A 16,158-nucleotide genomic window follows, 5' to 3' on the forward strand; every position below is an offset into this window, starting at 1 on the left:
TAAAACATTTTGTTCAGCACTCGGCAGCAAGTGCCTGCCAGCCATTCATACAACTGTTTTCTTTCTCTATGCTCTGTTCCTTTCTCTCTCTCTCAGACAACACACTTTCAGCCCCCTTCCCAGATACTTCCGCTGTAGTCAAGGTAAAAAAAAAAAAAGGATTCTGCTTAGATTTTTACTCCCTGGTGACTCAGGAGTTGTTTTTTCCTTAAGCCACAGTGACATGTCCCTTGCTCCCTGCCTTTTCAGGCCTTTGCTTTAAATTCTTTCAGAGAGAGAAGCCTTTGCATTTAGGGCTGACACCTGACAACCCTCTTTTCAAGGTGCCATTTCTACCCACTGACAGTCCATGTCTGGAAAAATGTTTTGGCTACATTCAGATCAAACCAGAAGTTTCAAGATGTGTTGAGAAATAGTAGTTGTTTAGCATGAGTAAGTTTTCAGCAGAATGAGTTACAATTCTGTATGATTTAGTATGCTGTTTGCTTAGCTTTACTTGCTCAGGATGAATACCTGGATTTGCTGAAGCCTAAGGCTGCAAACCATGAACTTACACCTCCGTATCTGAAATTAGTTTGCTTCGTGATTTTCCTAATAGTTAGTGCATTGCTGTGTTTTGTCTTTAGTACAGGAAGAATATTGATAACATACTGCTATTTTCATTATTGATAAGTATGTTTATCCTAACGCGGGCTCTTTTCGTTTCCCATGCTCTGCCAGTGAGCAGGTGCACCAGAAGACAAAGAAGCAACCGTCAGCAAAGCTGCAACTTCCCAAGAACCATTAACAGCCTTCCTGCACAGACACAGCAAAACACCTCAATAAGGTGTTAAAGATCCAGACCAAAATAACCAATGGGCCAAGAGGCACGTGCAAGGCACATGTAGGGTGGGCACTTACAGTCTCAAAGGTATCATTTCTTGGGGATTTCTTTTGTTATGAGTCCCTCTCCAGAGTCACCGAGCTTAAGCTGACCTCCTGCTGTACCACTCTTATTTTTATAAGCCCAACACCTACGACTTAAGAAACACAGGGTCAAGGCCAAAGGAGGAGGAAGGGCACTTGAGACAACCACACACATTCCACTCACCTTTGTTTTGCCAAGCCCTTTAGAATATGGCAGCTGGCTTGCAGAAAATGGGACACTGAATCCGCTGCTATATATTTCACCATGCTTTCTCCTTTCTCCATTTTACTTTGTTATCCCCCTTCAGATTATCTTATCCTGTTATAATAAAGCCCTGATGTTGTTTTCTAAGATGCTTTGTGCCTTGGCTCTTTGGTGGTCAATGACTGACATAAAGACCAGTTCTTGCATCATGCATAGATAAATCTGCTAAAGGCCTAAACTGGCATATGCAGGAGGAGCATGAAACTGTATTTCAAGAAATTCTTGTTTATCCCATATCTCTTAAATGTCTGACAACACAGAAGGAGATTCCTTCTTAGGGGCTACATTTGACTTTGATGGCAAACAACCCAAGTCACAGTGGGGGCAAATGTGAGGAAGGGAACTTGGAAAGCAGACACATGACACCTATACCAGCCCATCTCCCCCCAGACCACTGACAGGCAGGACAGAGATCCAGATGCCAAGAGTCTTTCGGCAGCACTTGCTTTTGACCTTTATTCTGCAACCAGCATCACCTGTTGAAGGAGGGAGGTTACACATCCTGCTTTTTACCACCCTCCTTTAGCCCCTTTCTTCTTTTTCTGCTGCTGTTTCTTCTTGGTGGCTGGAGCACCCGCGGGTTTTTGGTGCCTGGGAGGGATGACATTACTTGTAGCCGATACAGCTGCCCCGCTGCCGGGCCGAGGGGAGGTAGGTGGACTGCTGGCAGTTCTACTGGCATCCCTGCAGGAAGGCAAGAGAAAAAGACACCGTGTAGGTTCACAACCACCTGCAAGATGTGGTACTAATGCAGGGAGCTGGCAGTGAAAAACAGCAGCTGCCCCATTAGGTAGCATTATGTATGGGAGGGCACTCATGCAAGATCTTAAATAGCTCCAACATACAGAAGGAGCTGATGGAGGATAGGAACATGTCTCAAAGGGCAGCAATCTCCTCCCAACTGATGTTCACTAGACAGTTTAAGTCCCTGACAGTGAAAGCAAGGCTAACTTTCTTCTTGAATAGACATGTGACAGCTCATGCAACACACAAGAAGCCTTTCAGGTCCCACTCTTAGGCAGTGCAAACCCAGCATCCTTCCTCTCAGATGCTAATAAGACACCATCTTGCTGTCAGGCTTCTTACTAATGGTAATTCTTGATTCCAGCTCAAATAGTCAGTGTCAGCTTAGAAGGAAGTATAGTGTTTTCTCAAATCATGGCTAATGTTCTGCAGCTGCCAAAAGACTTGAAAGCAAATTGCTCAAGAGAAAGCATGCAAAATCATCTCATTACCAAAGCTAGGAAAAGCACATTAAAAGACTGGGAATTTTACTTGCACCTTGGCAACTTCAAGTATGGCTATCTTATCACACTGGTTTTCAGGAACCTATAGGGATCTCCAGGGAGAGCAGAGGGTAGCAGGTTCAAGCAGCAAAGTACAATGTCACTTGTGCTACCTGCAGGTGGTGTGGTGACACAGCTGCAGCAGAGCAACACAAACACAGCCCTCCCAGCTGCCCAGGAGTGAATCTCCATATCAATCCTTGCAAAATGGGTACTTACAGTTCAGAGGAGCCAGTTGTGGTTGAACCCTGAGTCCCCTTGCCAACCTGATCCTTCTTCTTGCCCTTCTTCCGTCCACGATAGTAGGACCGCTCTCGCATTGGAAGCCACCGCTCAGGGTCAGGAGTCACCTTGGGGTCATAGTTCTTCGGCAGCTTTCCTGAAGAACATCCAGTGCCAGGAAATGAGATTGGGGTCAACACACTAGAGGCATCACCAAGGGACATGCATGGGATGTCAATAAACAGGCAGTGCAAAGAGACCAGCAACTACATCATCCTATCAGGGTGTTCCTCTCACTTCTGCAGTAAAATGCCCCAACCAAACAAGCTATCATGAAGATCCAGGTTCCCAGAGACCCAGTCCTAGCAAAGGGCCCTAGCTCCTAGGGACCTGGAGGCTGGCTATTTGAAGAAACAACATGGCAAGCTCTCTGGAGCTGTGCCATGTCAACAGCTAGGAAATACAACTTACCCTTCTTTTTTTTCTTCTTTTTCTTCACTTCGCCTTGTCTGAAAGGGAAACAAGACACTGTGACACAGCAGAGACAGAGCAGACAAGTCAACTAAAAACCAGCTCTGGCAGAAGCTAGAACATCTCTCTAAGAACTTGGTATGCTGCTACATAAAGCTCCTTGCAGTTAAATAACAGGCTCCCTTTCCACCAGCCTGCCTTCTGCAGCAATTACCACACCAGGTGTGGTTCTTGAACCACCCCAAAGAAGGATGCACCAGAGCTATAGCAAGAAAACAAAATAAACAATATAGCAGCCTGCTTTACCCTTGCTCCTTCTGCTGGTTGTCTCCAGTGAGCTTCCCAGCTTTCTTCCGAACATAGGTTGCTCCATGGGAGTTCTCCAGCGCATCAACATCTACTTTCAGTGACATGGTGTCTGAGGAAGGCAAGTGTTTGCTAAGACTGCAAGGGAAGAGTTCAGGGATGCAAACCAGCAAGGATAAACACCCATGTTCTTCCAGACAGCAAGAAACAACTTCAGCTTGAATAAATTCTGTCTGTTAGCAATGCAGACACCAGACAGGCCTATTTCCATCTCTCTCACTAGCTTCTTACACAAGTTGGGATGAGCTGCTTAATCACCATCTGCCTCATTTTTCCCTCTTTAATGTGGGGACAGAGGGAGCAACTTCCTGTGAAAGTGGCTCAGCTGACAAAAGCAAAATGTCAACCATATTTTGGGTGAGCAAGAGCTTAGCCACATTTTATCAGTCCTGCCTTACTACCATAGATTTAAGATTCCGACAGAAAAGATGGAGGTGCTCTTATTTTTGGTTCTACCTTGTCTTATTAATTCTCAAAGAGAAGGAGGCCAAAGATAAAAGGGTCCTGAGATATCACAGTAATGAAGCCAATTGGAGAAATAATGTAGCTCCAGACAAGTTGACCTGGATACGTAGCTGTTCTGGAGAGGTTCCTTGCTGTTCTTTGGGTAAGAATGGGTCTGAAGTCCCCACACAGCTGGAAGTCCAAGGAAGCAATGCCCAAACACCTCTTTCACCGCCATTAAAAGGATACACTTTAGCTTTTTCAGGGTCAACCAGGGAATAGGCAGAGATGAGCTGTGCCAGGGTATGCACATCTTTCGGGTTTTGCCTTTGTAGAGAAAAGAAAAAACCAAAACAAAACAGAAAAGGACCAAGTTACCAATGTTGCTCATCCCAAAGACTGGTAACACCAGGCACTGCTTGCTGCTGCAGCACAGTTGCTATCTGTGGGGACAGGCTTATTAGTATGTGGTCTCCTCCAGTGCAGCAAACATCGCTGGTGTGGACAAAGGGAGGTGTAGACAACTTCACAATATCATGAAGCAAGCAATGAAAGATGAAAAACTCAGTAGCAAAGGCAAGCTAACACTCCCCTCCAATAAAAGATCCCATTAAGTGCACAAAAGAAACTAAAACCTAGACATCCGTGTTGATGTAGCACTAGAAAAAACTGCATTCCAGTCCCCAAAGCAATGTTCACTGCACACAAGAGGCCCCTGGGACAAGTCTACCACGTTTTCAAGTGAACATCAACTACAGATCAAGTTAATTATCTCCCCTTCTTCCAAAATATGGCCTTGCATTGAAGCCCCTGTGCAAAAGCAACTCTAAAGGACGGCTACAATTGTCAGACGCTGCCTGCCATCAGACAGCTTGCAGAGGACTCTGGGTGGAGACCTGCTGCTCAGCAATCACCCAACTCACTTCCAGAGCTCCTCCAAGTCGCTGATTGCTTCCTTCTTCCTGCCATGCTTTAGTTTGAAGTTGGCAGCTTCCCTTATCAGTGACAAATGGACAGGAGACTTTGGCTGAAAGACACAGCAGCCATGATTAGATCCTTATCATCACAGTATGGAGCCCAGCTCTAGCTGGCTTTAGCCCCTGAGGCCTGGCCAAGGAGAACTGAGTGAACATCCTGTCATGCAGAAAGCAGACCAACTTTGCAGTCTGGGAAGTGAGGCAGAACTGCATGCGACAAGGCAGCTTGCTGCTCCACCATGTTTTCCCATCAGGGAGAAGTCCTGATTGCTACATTTGGGTATCCATTGTTGCCACTCTCCTAATCTGACAGCAGCTGCTTCTCCCTATTTGCAACACATCTAAAATAATGTATTATTGATAAATGCTCACAAAACAGGAGCTCACCCGTCTCCAAACCCCCAACCGGATAACTGCTGAGGCTACACATCAACAGGAAAAGCTGAATTGGCCTAGCTAGGTAATACCAAGACAGATTCTTGCACATTAGCTCCTCTGGTCTGACTTGCCTGGTATTGCTGATACCACTGGATAGCCTGTGTGAAGACCTCAATTGCACTGTCAATATCCTCTTCGTGACTGTACATTGTCACCAGCGCAGACACCTGCAAACATTCAAGAGCAGTATATAGCAGATCTTCATGCAAATTGTCTGTAGCCAGAGTTTCAGCAGTTAAATGATGGGATTTCCCAAAAGTAAAGTCAGTGTGAGCTTTCTGCTCTGCTCCTAAAAAACAGCTGTGGTAAGGGGCAGGATACCCAGGCCAGATCTTCCTACCCGAGTCCCTCCCAAAGGAACATCCCCACCATCTTTCTCCTGTGGTACAAGCCTAAGATTGCATTCACAGAAGGATTCTTGTCTTGGCACTTTATTTGCTTATCACAGGACTCAGTTTCATTAGAAAATCTTTTTCATCCCCCATTCTCTGTTGTAAGAGCTATGAAAAAAGAAATCAACACTGAAGAGATGATAAGGATACCATCCATTTGCCAACCTCCCAGTCACAAGTAAAGGTGATCCAGGAAAAGGAGCTGTTACTGTTAACTGCCCCTATAAATTACTTTGATCATCACACTTAAAATTGGAACAGATCCACAACTATCAGCCCCTGTTCAAGATGCTTATGCTGAACATGTGAGCATTTACATGGTCATGAAGGTTTTCTGAATACGAGGTGTGGACAAGCATGCAGACCAGGGTGATGCTGCAGGGATGGAACACAGTACTTTCCCCCTAAGGCCTCTTGTCCTAAAGATGCTTCTAAAATGCTAGTACATACTAGCAACCAGCAGTTTGCTCCAGTCATGTTATGCAAGTAAATCCAGGCAACATGCAGGACTAAGAGATTAGCAGGGAGCGGGAACATTGGCAGAGAGCATTTCTCTGACAGACAGAGTACTTCTGTGGCTACGTTCAGGCTACCTGAAGCAAGTTACAATACCACCTTTGTCCAAGACAAGGAAGATGGGCTCAGAATCCCTGTAGACACTTCAAGTCAAGCGGAAACCACGGGGAAGAGGCAAAAAGGAGCAGGCAGTGCAAAGCTCTCCTACAAGGGAGACTTGTGAAAACATAGTTCAGACTGAGTTTTGCTTACCATACCAGGCTTGTGCTGCAGTTCTTCTATGCTCCTCAGGATCATGCAGGCTTTGGTAACACTACCTAGAAAAGAGACAAGGAAGAACACACCCTGAATGGCATCACAACACCTGATCCCACCAGTGAACTTCGAGCCAAAGGTAAACAACGGGGACAGAACAATTCCCCTTCTCACAACATCTCCCCCGTTCCAGGAATTAAGGATAAGCCTCCACACAATGGACCTTTCTGCCCTTGCCACATCCTGCAAGGGTTCAGGAGCAAGATTTGGCTACCAGGGAGTTCTCTTCAGGCTCAAGTCTGTGCTGCCCGACTGCATACAGGAATGGTACCATTGTGGAGCCCCACACTGCTCCCAAAATTATCCTGCCCCAGAACAGATTCAGCCATATCATTCACAGAGACTGAGGGCATTTCTGCCAGCAATCTGTGGAGCCTGTGTATCCAGACATCAACCTATAAGCATTAAGCTATACAGCATCAGCATTAAGCTATAAGCATCCTGCCATAGCTAAATATCTGAAAGTACCTCTGCTCTGCACCCCTGTCACAACAGTGACTGCAGCAAAGATTGCCCTGAAGTCTGATTTTCTTACCCCTTCCACCATTATCATGCGCAGACACTTCCCAACAAAAGAGGACACTAGATACCTTGCGCAATTTTTAGCTGGGCCATCGTCAGCTTGATCTCAACTGCATTGGCAGGGTGCTGGTCTGCAAAGTCCTGAGAGTCAGAAGAAACAACAATTCAACTTGTGCGTGGGCAGCAGGCTGCTGCTTTGGTGAATCATATGTCATGCTCAGCCACAGCAAGCTGGCAAGAGCCAAAAGAAGCTTTCCAGCACAGGCAGGCTTCAGCACACAGCAGAGGAGGACCCCTAAGTCTGCCCTTTCAGATTTCTGTCCCAGGCCACTCATTCCCTCCAAAAAAAGGGTGTAAGCAGAGCAACAAAGCCTACTGCTTACCCTAGAAGTCTACTACAGCTTCCTAAGCATAAAAATCAGAGGTGTAAGGGAACTATTTCCCTTTAAAAGCAGAATTGTTCAATTGGTGCGAAGGCTTTCCAGTAGCATTAGACCAAACCAAAATAAGGAGTCAGATACCCCTGGAAATTGACACCAAACAAAACATACTAAGGGAAAACAGCACAGGAGAACACAAAGCACAAGTTTAAATGGAGCTTGGCCAACTTTCTCTTAACCTACCTGCAGAAGCCCTACGGCCTTTGCATGCTGCTTCTCACGACACAGCTGGGCTGCCTGGATAAGCACAGGGAGCAGGTGCTCAGGGCTCTGGGACTGCAGGCTTGCTGACAGCTTGCGGCACTGATCTGCCTGAGGAGTGGGAAGAGAGAATACACTTTTCTCAAACTCAGTGAGCACCTTACACAGGGCTAAGAAACCAACAGTATCTAAGAAGAGATACTAGTGATGACTCCCCTGAAATGACTAGACAGAACCAAGATGAAGTCCTCTTAGTGGCACTTCAGACACATCTAAGAACCCCCATAGCCCCTCCCTACAGCAATACCCAAGTCACTAAACAGAGTTGTGTTTGCAGGGGTGATTTTGTTTTTCTGCTCAGTTATGTGCCTAAACCAAATGGCCTTATCTTCTGACACAGAACAGCTGCATCTCCATTTTTGCCCAAAGTCCCGTGGATTTAATCTGTAGCTACTAACTGCAGATCAGTCTCCCCTACCTGGTTAGTGTACATTGCAAGCAAAGCTTTGTTGAATTCAATCGCCTGGAGCTGCTTCTTGGAGAGTTTATGCTCAACACCTTCTGCATTGGTCAGCTTCACCTTTTTCTTTGAATCAAAGACATTCTGGTCCTGGGGAAATTGCACATCATGAGAAGATTTCACTACATTCCTCGAAGAAGAAAAGGTCCCTGGGTTTGCAATTTAACTACTGTTTAAGAAAATGTCTTTACTGATTATCTCCCTTCCCTCTACAGAAGCAGAGAAGCAAGTTGAGTAACTGCAATGAAATTCTTTACCTTGTTAATTGTGATGATATTATTTGCAATGACAGCAAGGAGTCCTACATCTGTTGGCCTGAAAATAAGAAAAGCAGAAAGCATACTGTTACTGAACAGAGGTCTCTCACAGATGGAAGGCTGAGCATTTGTTGAAAAAAAAACCTCCTTACTTCAACTTGATTATTTGATTGTAGAGCTGTAGAGCATCCTCTGTACGCCCCTGTAGTTGCATGATATAAGCCATCTGACCATGAATAATAGCCAGTTCAGCCTCAATGTCTTCCTCTGTCACATCCTGACGGAAAATCAAAGCAAAAAGTAAAAAGCTGCTATCTCACCTCTCTGCCCCTGGCTTCAGCATTCTGCTGGCAAACGTCTGTGAGCATTCCTGGGCAGTATTAGCGGCAAAGTACCCCAGCTGCCACAGGTGAAGGTTGTAGCCACAGCACAAACAGAAGCATATCTGAGCTAAATTGGGAGAAAAGAAAGCTTCACCTACTCCAGTGAGAATCTGAAGATTACCTTAACTTGTACATTGAATCTGCCCCTCTGCAACGATCGGTTACAAATTCCCTGTTTGTCACCACCCACTCAAAGTGTTCATCCCTAGCAGGGGTAAGTCACAGGGAGGTTTCACACAACCTGTACCCTTCTACCTGCCCCAGAACAGGCAACTATGCAAGGAGCACAGCAGCAAACAGCTTGCAGCGTCAGCTGCCCTCCTGCAACAGCCATGACGGCTGCCCCAGCCTCACAGGCTGGTACCAGCAGAGCAGCACTGGCTCTCCTCTGGCTCTCTGCACTTTGTGACTGCACCCTCACTCCCGCTGCTGCAAAGCAAACACTCTCAAGAACATCAAGAACTTACGGAGTCTTCTGACAGTGACTGGCGGCACAGCTCTGCAAGGAAAAAGAAATTGAAAAAACACACAATTTAGAAGGCTTTAGGGAGAAAAAAACAGGAAAGAAGCGTGGGGGAACATAGAACTTTTTCATGTATCCCTGAAACTTCTGCAGCACTACAAGGGCACAAGAGACTACAAGTCTGATGATGGATGGGACTGAGTATGAGGGAGCAAACTAAATGATGTGGAAGAAATATCAAGGGCACAGAAGATACTGTCCCTCCCAGATACTCAATTTCTCTCCTAAGCAAATTTCCTTAGATATAGTTCCCGATTTTTCCCATAGGGATCACTCAGCTCCAACTGTCTTGTGAGTTAGGTGCTGCAAACCTGCAATATTCAGTTTACATCACCCTTTATGTGGCATCAATTCTGTTAGTTTTCAATATCCATACTAGTCAGTTCTTAACTTTCTCATACTTCACCAGAATATCACTTGTTTGCTCTCCAAAGGATTACTATCAAAGGACATAGGCTCAAATTACACACGCTTATCAGTTGTATGGGACAGCTGTTATTCTTCATCAAAACTGACAAAGAACTGACCTATTTATCTGCAAGACCAATTAGATCAAACAGAACTAGTCCTTCCTAGTTCTCTTCTCAACCTGCTTTTTAAACAGACAGAATCCCCCTTTCATCCCAGAGGAAAAAAAAATCTTCTTTGCTAAAAGCTCATTTACTGGCTTATACCAATTTCATACCATGAAGTATTTTGAACTTTTATAGCATGTATTTAAATACATACTCATACTAACAAAATCAGGAGTTAGAACAGATGAGACATCTCATGCTTATGAGAAGAGATTACACCCACCTCTACATCCTGCTTCAAAAAATTGCTCAAAGTTATTGAACACAAATCAGGGGGCTATAGGAGAGCCAGGAGATGGTACATGCTGCATGGCTCTGGAAAAGAGCTGCAGAGGAACACTTCTACAAAAACACCAGCTTTGCAACAAATCCTGCTGCTGGTCAGTTTTTAAATTCTCAAAACCTCTTTTCCTCTGATTTGTGTCTACAGAGAGCAAATAACTACTTCTATCACACAAAGCTTCCCTCTCACCTCACCAGGCTTTTACCTTCTGCTTTTTGTAGTTTTTTCATTGCTTCATTCAGCTTTCCTTGCCCAATCAATGCACATGCACTGTTATAACACAGCTCGTAGGTAGCTTCTCGAAGGCCTAAATCCTCCTAGCATGAAAAACAAATATAACACTGCATAAACACCAACTGATCTGTACAGATTTGACAGGCAATGGACACAAACTAGAGATTTCCTGTATATTCAAACTAATCCTTGCAAAATAAATTTAAGAGGCAATTTGAACAGGGCACACACCTGGCAAGTAAGCTGCAGCACAAAGGATCTTCTTCCCTCACACTGCACGAAGTTGGAGGCAACTGACAAGGCAGCAAGGAACTCCAGCCTGAACATGAGGACTACTTAGGCTGGTGCAAGAGGGCAGGTAAGAACTGCTGCTCTAGAGAACTAGAAAGTGGATCCACAGCACTGAGCAGAAAGCTGAGCACGCTGTGCACACATCCAAGGACAAGGATTTCTAAGCAAAACATTACAATCTGCACTGTTCTTAACAAAAATGTTCCCAAGCACGGCTGGGTGATCAGAGCAATTAGCTTTAACCCTGGGCAAGAGGGTAATGAGAGAGGAAAGTACTAGTCACCACAGGTGTTCTGCTAATGCAGGTTCAGGAAAATCTACTTCCTGTTCTGCTGTAACATCTAATAGTACAAGCTTTCTAGAGATCAAAGGTGAAGTGTAATTATGAACAATAACATTTATTCCTCCATACAGGGAAAACCACTAGGTGATCTTCAACACACTCAGAAATCTTTGAGACAGGAACACATTTCTGTCCTGTTCAATATCTACAGTTCAATACAATCTGTATCCCTTATTCCTTGGCTCTCACTCTTACACCCATAGACACACATACTCACTTACTGGCACCACCTTCTCCCATGTGCTTTGTGCTGCCACAACAGCAGAGAGGTTGGTTTTTCTCTCCTCCTCATACTCATCCTGGGAGTTGCGGATGAGATCCCTGTATGCAGCCAGACAATCATCATAACGCTCCAGTCTGTACAACTGAGAAAGGAAAGGGGTTAGCCTTCAGAACAGTATTTTTGTGGGCATGCTGGTAACTACAGCCTCCCTCCCCCCTCCCCATGGACTGAGGGCAGCAGAGCATCATATGTTTTAAGCTGAACACTACTAAGATTTGCATCTACCTTTTAGGGGCAAACTATACAGACTGTACTTGCAAAGACTCAAGCAGTGACACCAGATACCTGCACAAAAATGACACAGCTCTTACTCCTAAAACAGCTTCTTTAAAAGCAGCAGTTTACTCAGTTTTGTCCTCAAATAGCCTTCTTCCAAATTAGATCGCCTCTCTAAGAAAGAAATTAAACGAATGGTCTTTCATGCAGCTGAGAGAAGATAGCCAATTCTTCACAAAACTGTTCTGGTCAACCAGGAAAAAATGAGAGGAAAAAGCAAAACTTCTTTTCTGCATCACTTTTAATGCCTGAGATGTCAGGTCCCATAAACCATTCCTGAAGACATATCTAATGCAAACAGATGGCTGAAACACTAACAAATCCCACCAGATCTCTTTCTTCCTCAACCAGATGGTTAATACCAAGCCAGACCCAGGAAGGGAGTGGAAGTCACAGATGTATTGTTTTGGTTCAGTGGGAATAAGATGATGACTCTATCTCCAGAAACAGGCAACTGAAGCTCCACAGAAGTTTGAGCAGTTGGAACCGTACCTGTCCTTACCTTCAAGCCAGAGAAGGAAATTCTGTCCCCATACTTGCCCCCCACTAAAGGAGGGACAAGGCATCCAGCATATGAAACTCCCACCAGGAAGAAAAGCTTGTAATTACCACTTGTCCATAAAGCTCCTTCAGTTTGTCTGTCTGCTGACTGGCACTCTGAATGGTCTTGAGAGCACTTTCAATACGGTTCAACCTGTATTCACAGTAGGCCTTCTCAAAGGCAATAACATCACTGCAAGGACAAGACAAAGGCTGACAGCATGCACCAGTTTCCATTCAATAGCATTCACCCACATATAAGCAGCCCTAATTAGTCACAGACTGCTACATAACCAGAAATCCAAAGACACGATCCCAGATTACTGAATTATGTATCTGTTGTGCACTGAAAGTATCTTCTGTCTACTTTGTGTTCAACAGAGAAAGCGTATCAAAACTTCATCCAAAAAAAAGGGTTCCTTTTTAATGGTTCCTTTTTAATTTCCAAATCCTCTCTGCTCCAGGCTGCCTATTGATTACGCTAATCAAATGCTTAAAAGGTAAAACAATAGCAAACTTCATTCTGTGACATTTTCTTAAGGAGAAGGCATCACATTGCAATGAACTATTGTCACAGAACACTTTTAAAGATAATTGACTCACAGAAAGAAAGGAAAAGGTCTAGAACACAGTCCCACTTACAGGCCGATACCAAGACAAAAGTAACATTAACCTATTTTGAAATATCATCACAGCAGAACTGCAGCAAAAAGGTTTGCTTTTGCCAACATAAAACTGGCTTCAAAGGAAGCTCACACCAGCAGGGAAGCATTCCCAAAGAAGCAGAGCCTTGAATGCTATGTTCCACCTACTCCCTGAGTTACCAGTTAAGCCAAAGGAAAATTAATCAGCAATTCCTTTAGTTCATGCCCACGGCCACTTATAATCAGCTTTTCTTTGCCTATTTAAAATTCTCTCGATTCAACTGAGTATTGAGGAAGTTTGAAAATTAATGGCATTTAGAATTAAAGCAAAGCAGCCTCAGTGCAGGACAGGAAAACTTCCAAGACAGACCAAGAACCGCCACTTTCCTTGCTCTGCAGGACATAGAAACAGACACACAGTAGAGTGAACCTAAAGAAGTTATAGGAAGAACTCTGAAACCAGTTGAATATAAAACAAAATATTCCTCCTCCTTACCAAATAATAAAATAATAAGCTAAAAAACTTGAATTAAACCCTTTTGTCCCAGGTAAGAAGGAATTGGTGAACAGAGTAATTACGTGTTACTCAGATGTGAACAAAAACAAGGGTATATTTCATCACACTGATAACTTCAACACACCTTTCTGGAAAGTTCCTTAATAAGAACAGTAACTGAAATACAAAAATTTTGCTGCCAGCCAGTTCTTGGGTAGCACTTTTCATCCTTGTCACTGCACAAAGAGCATCCTTATGAGGAATAAAATTAGAATCTTAATGACACAAATGAGAAGCTTGACTTGTTCTTAAACACAGTTTGTCTCTGAGGTCCTGATTTTGAGAGGATGCACAAAGGGCTTGCACCACCCCAGAAGCTGAGGCAGTTTCTTCAGGCTGGCAGAGAAAAGGACCCCAAAGAGCTGTATGGGGAGACAGGCAAGCAGAGCCAACAGCTCACTGCCACCAACAAGGCTTCTCCCTTCTCACTTCTCTCCCTGAGAGATCTGTCCCCTTCCCTTGCACCAGCTGTGCTACCCAGCCATACCTACAAGCAGAATCAGCACGTGAAAGTGGCTGAAAACTAGGTTAGGGACAATCCCTTCAACAGTAACAGCAAGATGTTTAAGACTGCCTCAAACTCAGCCAGACCCCATATCACCTCCTCCCAAATATCAGTGTGTCACTGAGAAGACCAACCCCAATGCCTCTGAGCATATCCTGCTCTTTATTTTGCTGCTTTATTAGTCCCCTCCACTGAAGCTGCAGCAGCTTCTCAAGGACTTAGGAGTTTCATATTTTGTAGAGCACAGCAAACCACAACTCACCTGGTTAACACTTTAGTGTGGGTATTGATTACACCAAGGGCTTCCTTGAAGTTCCCATTCTGGATAAGACACACTACTTTACACTGAAGTGCAGTCACATCGTCTTTGTTGATCTGCAGTACTGAAGAAGAAACCAGTTTCAACACAACAATCCAACTCACTATCAAACACACTCGAGGTTTTTAAGAGCCTCATATTGTTACAGCTGCAAAAACCCATCCTAGACAGCGGTCATGTCAACTTAAAGCATCCTGGCATGGCTTGCTTTGGCTCAGATCATGAAACAAACCCCATCAGGATAAAAGAATCCAGCAGAAATCCTGAACTTACCTGAAGCATCCGCTGTGCTAACATGTCTGGAAGAGGGATGCACCAAAGGGGCCGTACACACCTGGGCAAACCTTTCATTTCACTTCCAGGGAGAGAACACAGTGCCAAGGCCCCAGTGCCACATAAAGGATACCCAGGAAGGAAAACAGCAGGTACACAAGAACAGTGTGGCTCTCATCGGGGAATCACTTTACATGCTAAAACTTTCTGCCAGTGGATGACAGTGAGGGAGAACTAGAAGAGAGCCACGGGTTCTGCTATTTGATTTTTTTTCACGGATGCCAGCTTTTCTAGGAGAGGAGATGAATCCCTACTGCCTAGCAGCAAAGACAGAACTTTTAACCACAACGTGCCTTATACTGCAATCCCCTTCTGGATGCCAAGCTACAAAAACAACACACCTCAACGCGGACTCACCGTTCCGAGCAAGTTATTGCTCCCAAGTCAGTTGGTCCATATGCACAACACCACTCCTCCAGTTCCCGGGGGAAAAGCCCTCCTTCCTCCCATGATCAAAACGGAAGGAAAACCCAAGAGTTTTCCTTGAAGGCTTGACCCACAGCAAGGGATGCGCGATGCAACACAAGCACCCGATGGCTGTGATACAGCAGCGGAGCCTGGGCCCCGGTTGCCCCGCTTCCCTCTACCCCAACACAGGAAGACCCCCAGAGCCTTTGCCCGCAGCCCTGCTCCCGGCACGAAGCCTACGGACGGACACCACCCACCCCCCGCCACACGGCAGCGCTCCTCCACAAGGCCAACGCGCCCGGGCAGAGACCACAGCCCCGCGGGGCGGGGGCCGGCGCTGCCGCCGCACTCACTCTTATTGACGGACTTGAGTGCGCGAGCGAAGTCGCCGTTCTGGCCGCAGCGGTTCACCTCGCTCCACAGCCCCGCCGCTGCCGCCGCCGCCCCCGCGGCTGCCGCCATCTTGGCACCGGGACCAGACACACGTCGCGGGGGCGGTGCTGCGCCGGAAGCGGAAGTGCCGAGCGGGGCCCCGCCCCCCACCGGCGCCGGTGCCCTTCCGGCAGCCCCGCCCCTCCCGGCGCCTCCTCTCGCCCTGCCCCGAGCCGCGCCGGGCCCGAGCCGGTGATGTGTGATTGTGTCAGTGCGCTACAAGGTCTTACTCCTGCGGGCAACGCTGCGAGTATGAAGTGTAACAAGGGCAAGTGCGGGTTCTGCACCTGGGCAGTCCTGGTTGTGTGCACAGACGGGAGAACGAGAGGCTGGAGAGCAGCGCTGCAGAAAGGGCCCTGGGGGTCCTGGTCCATGGCAAGCTGAACATGAGCCAGCAGTGCCCTGGCAGCCAGGAGGGCCAAGCGTGCCCTGGGGGGCATCAGGCACAGCATCGCCAGCCGGGCAGGGGAGGGGATTGTCCCACTCTGCTCTCCTCTGCTCTGGGGCAGCCTCCCCTCGAGTGCTGGGGGCAGGTCTGGGTGCCACAGTATAAAAATACATTAAGTTGTTAGAGAGTGTCCAGAGGAGGGCCGTAAGAATGGTGAAGGGCCCTGAGGGGAAGCTGTGTGAGGAGCAGCTGAGGTCACTTGGTCTGTTCAGCCTGGAGAGAGGGGAGACCTCCTTGTGGTCTT

At 46.1% G+C, this 16,158-nt stretch overlaps 1 protein-coding gene across 1 annotated transcript; it reads right to left on the reverse strand.

Annotated features, from left to right (window-relative positions):
- Positions 1–1,611: 1,611 nt before the first annotated feature.
- Positions 1,612–15,519, reverse strand: SRP72 (signal recognition particle 72). The gene is made up of 19 exons (XM_082281704.1): positions 15,388–15,519; positions 14,237–14,357; positions 12,339–12,462; positions 11,392–11,535; positions 10,508–10,619; positions 9,389–9,420; positions 8,691–8,815; positions 8,539–8,596; positions 8,240–8,371; positions 7,744–7,872; positions 7,189–7,261; positions 6,536–6,600; positions 5,447–5,542; positions 4,884–4,987; positions 4,210–4,287; positions 3,457–3,594; positions 3,151–3,188; positions 2,677–2,836; positions 1,612–1,855 (listed from the first exon to the last, which is right to left on the reverse strand). Exons 1-19 carry the CDS (start codon positions 15,494–15,496, stop codon positions 1,681–1,683), a joined length of 2,013 nt encoding a protein of 670 aa, XP_082137830.1. The 5' UTR covers positions 15,497–15,519; the 3' UTR covers positions 1,612–1,680.
- Positions 15,520–16,158: the final 639 nt, after the last annotated feature.

Source organism: Coloeus monedula, assembly GCF_965178545.1.
Source record: "Coloeus monedula genome assembly, chromosome: 5".
NCBI classification, from domain to species: Eukaryota; Metazoa; Chordata; class Aves; order Passeriformes; family Corvidae; genus Coloeus; species Coloeus monedula.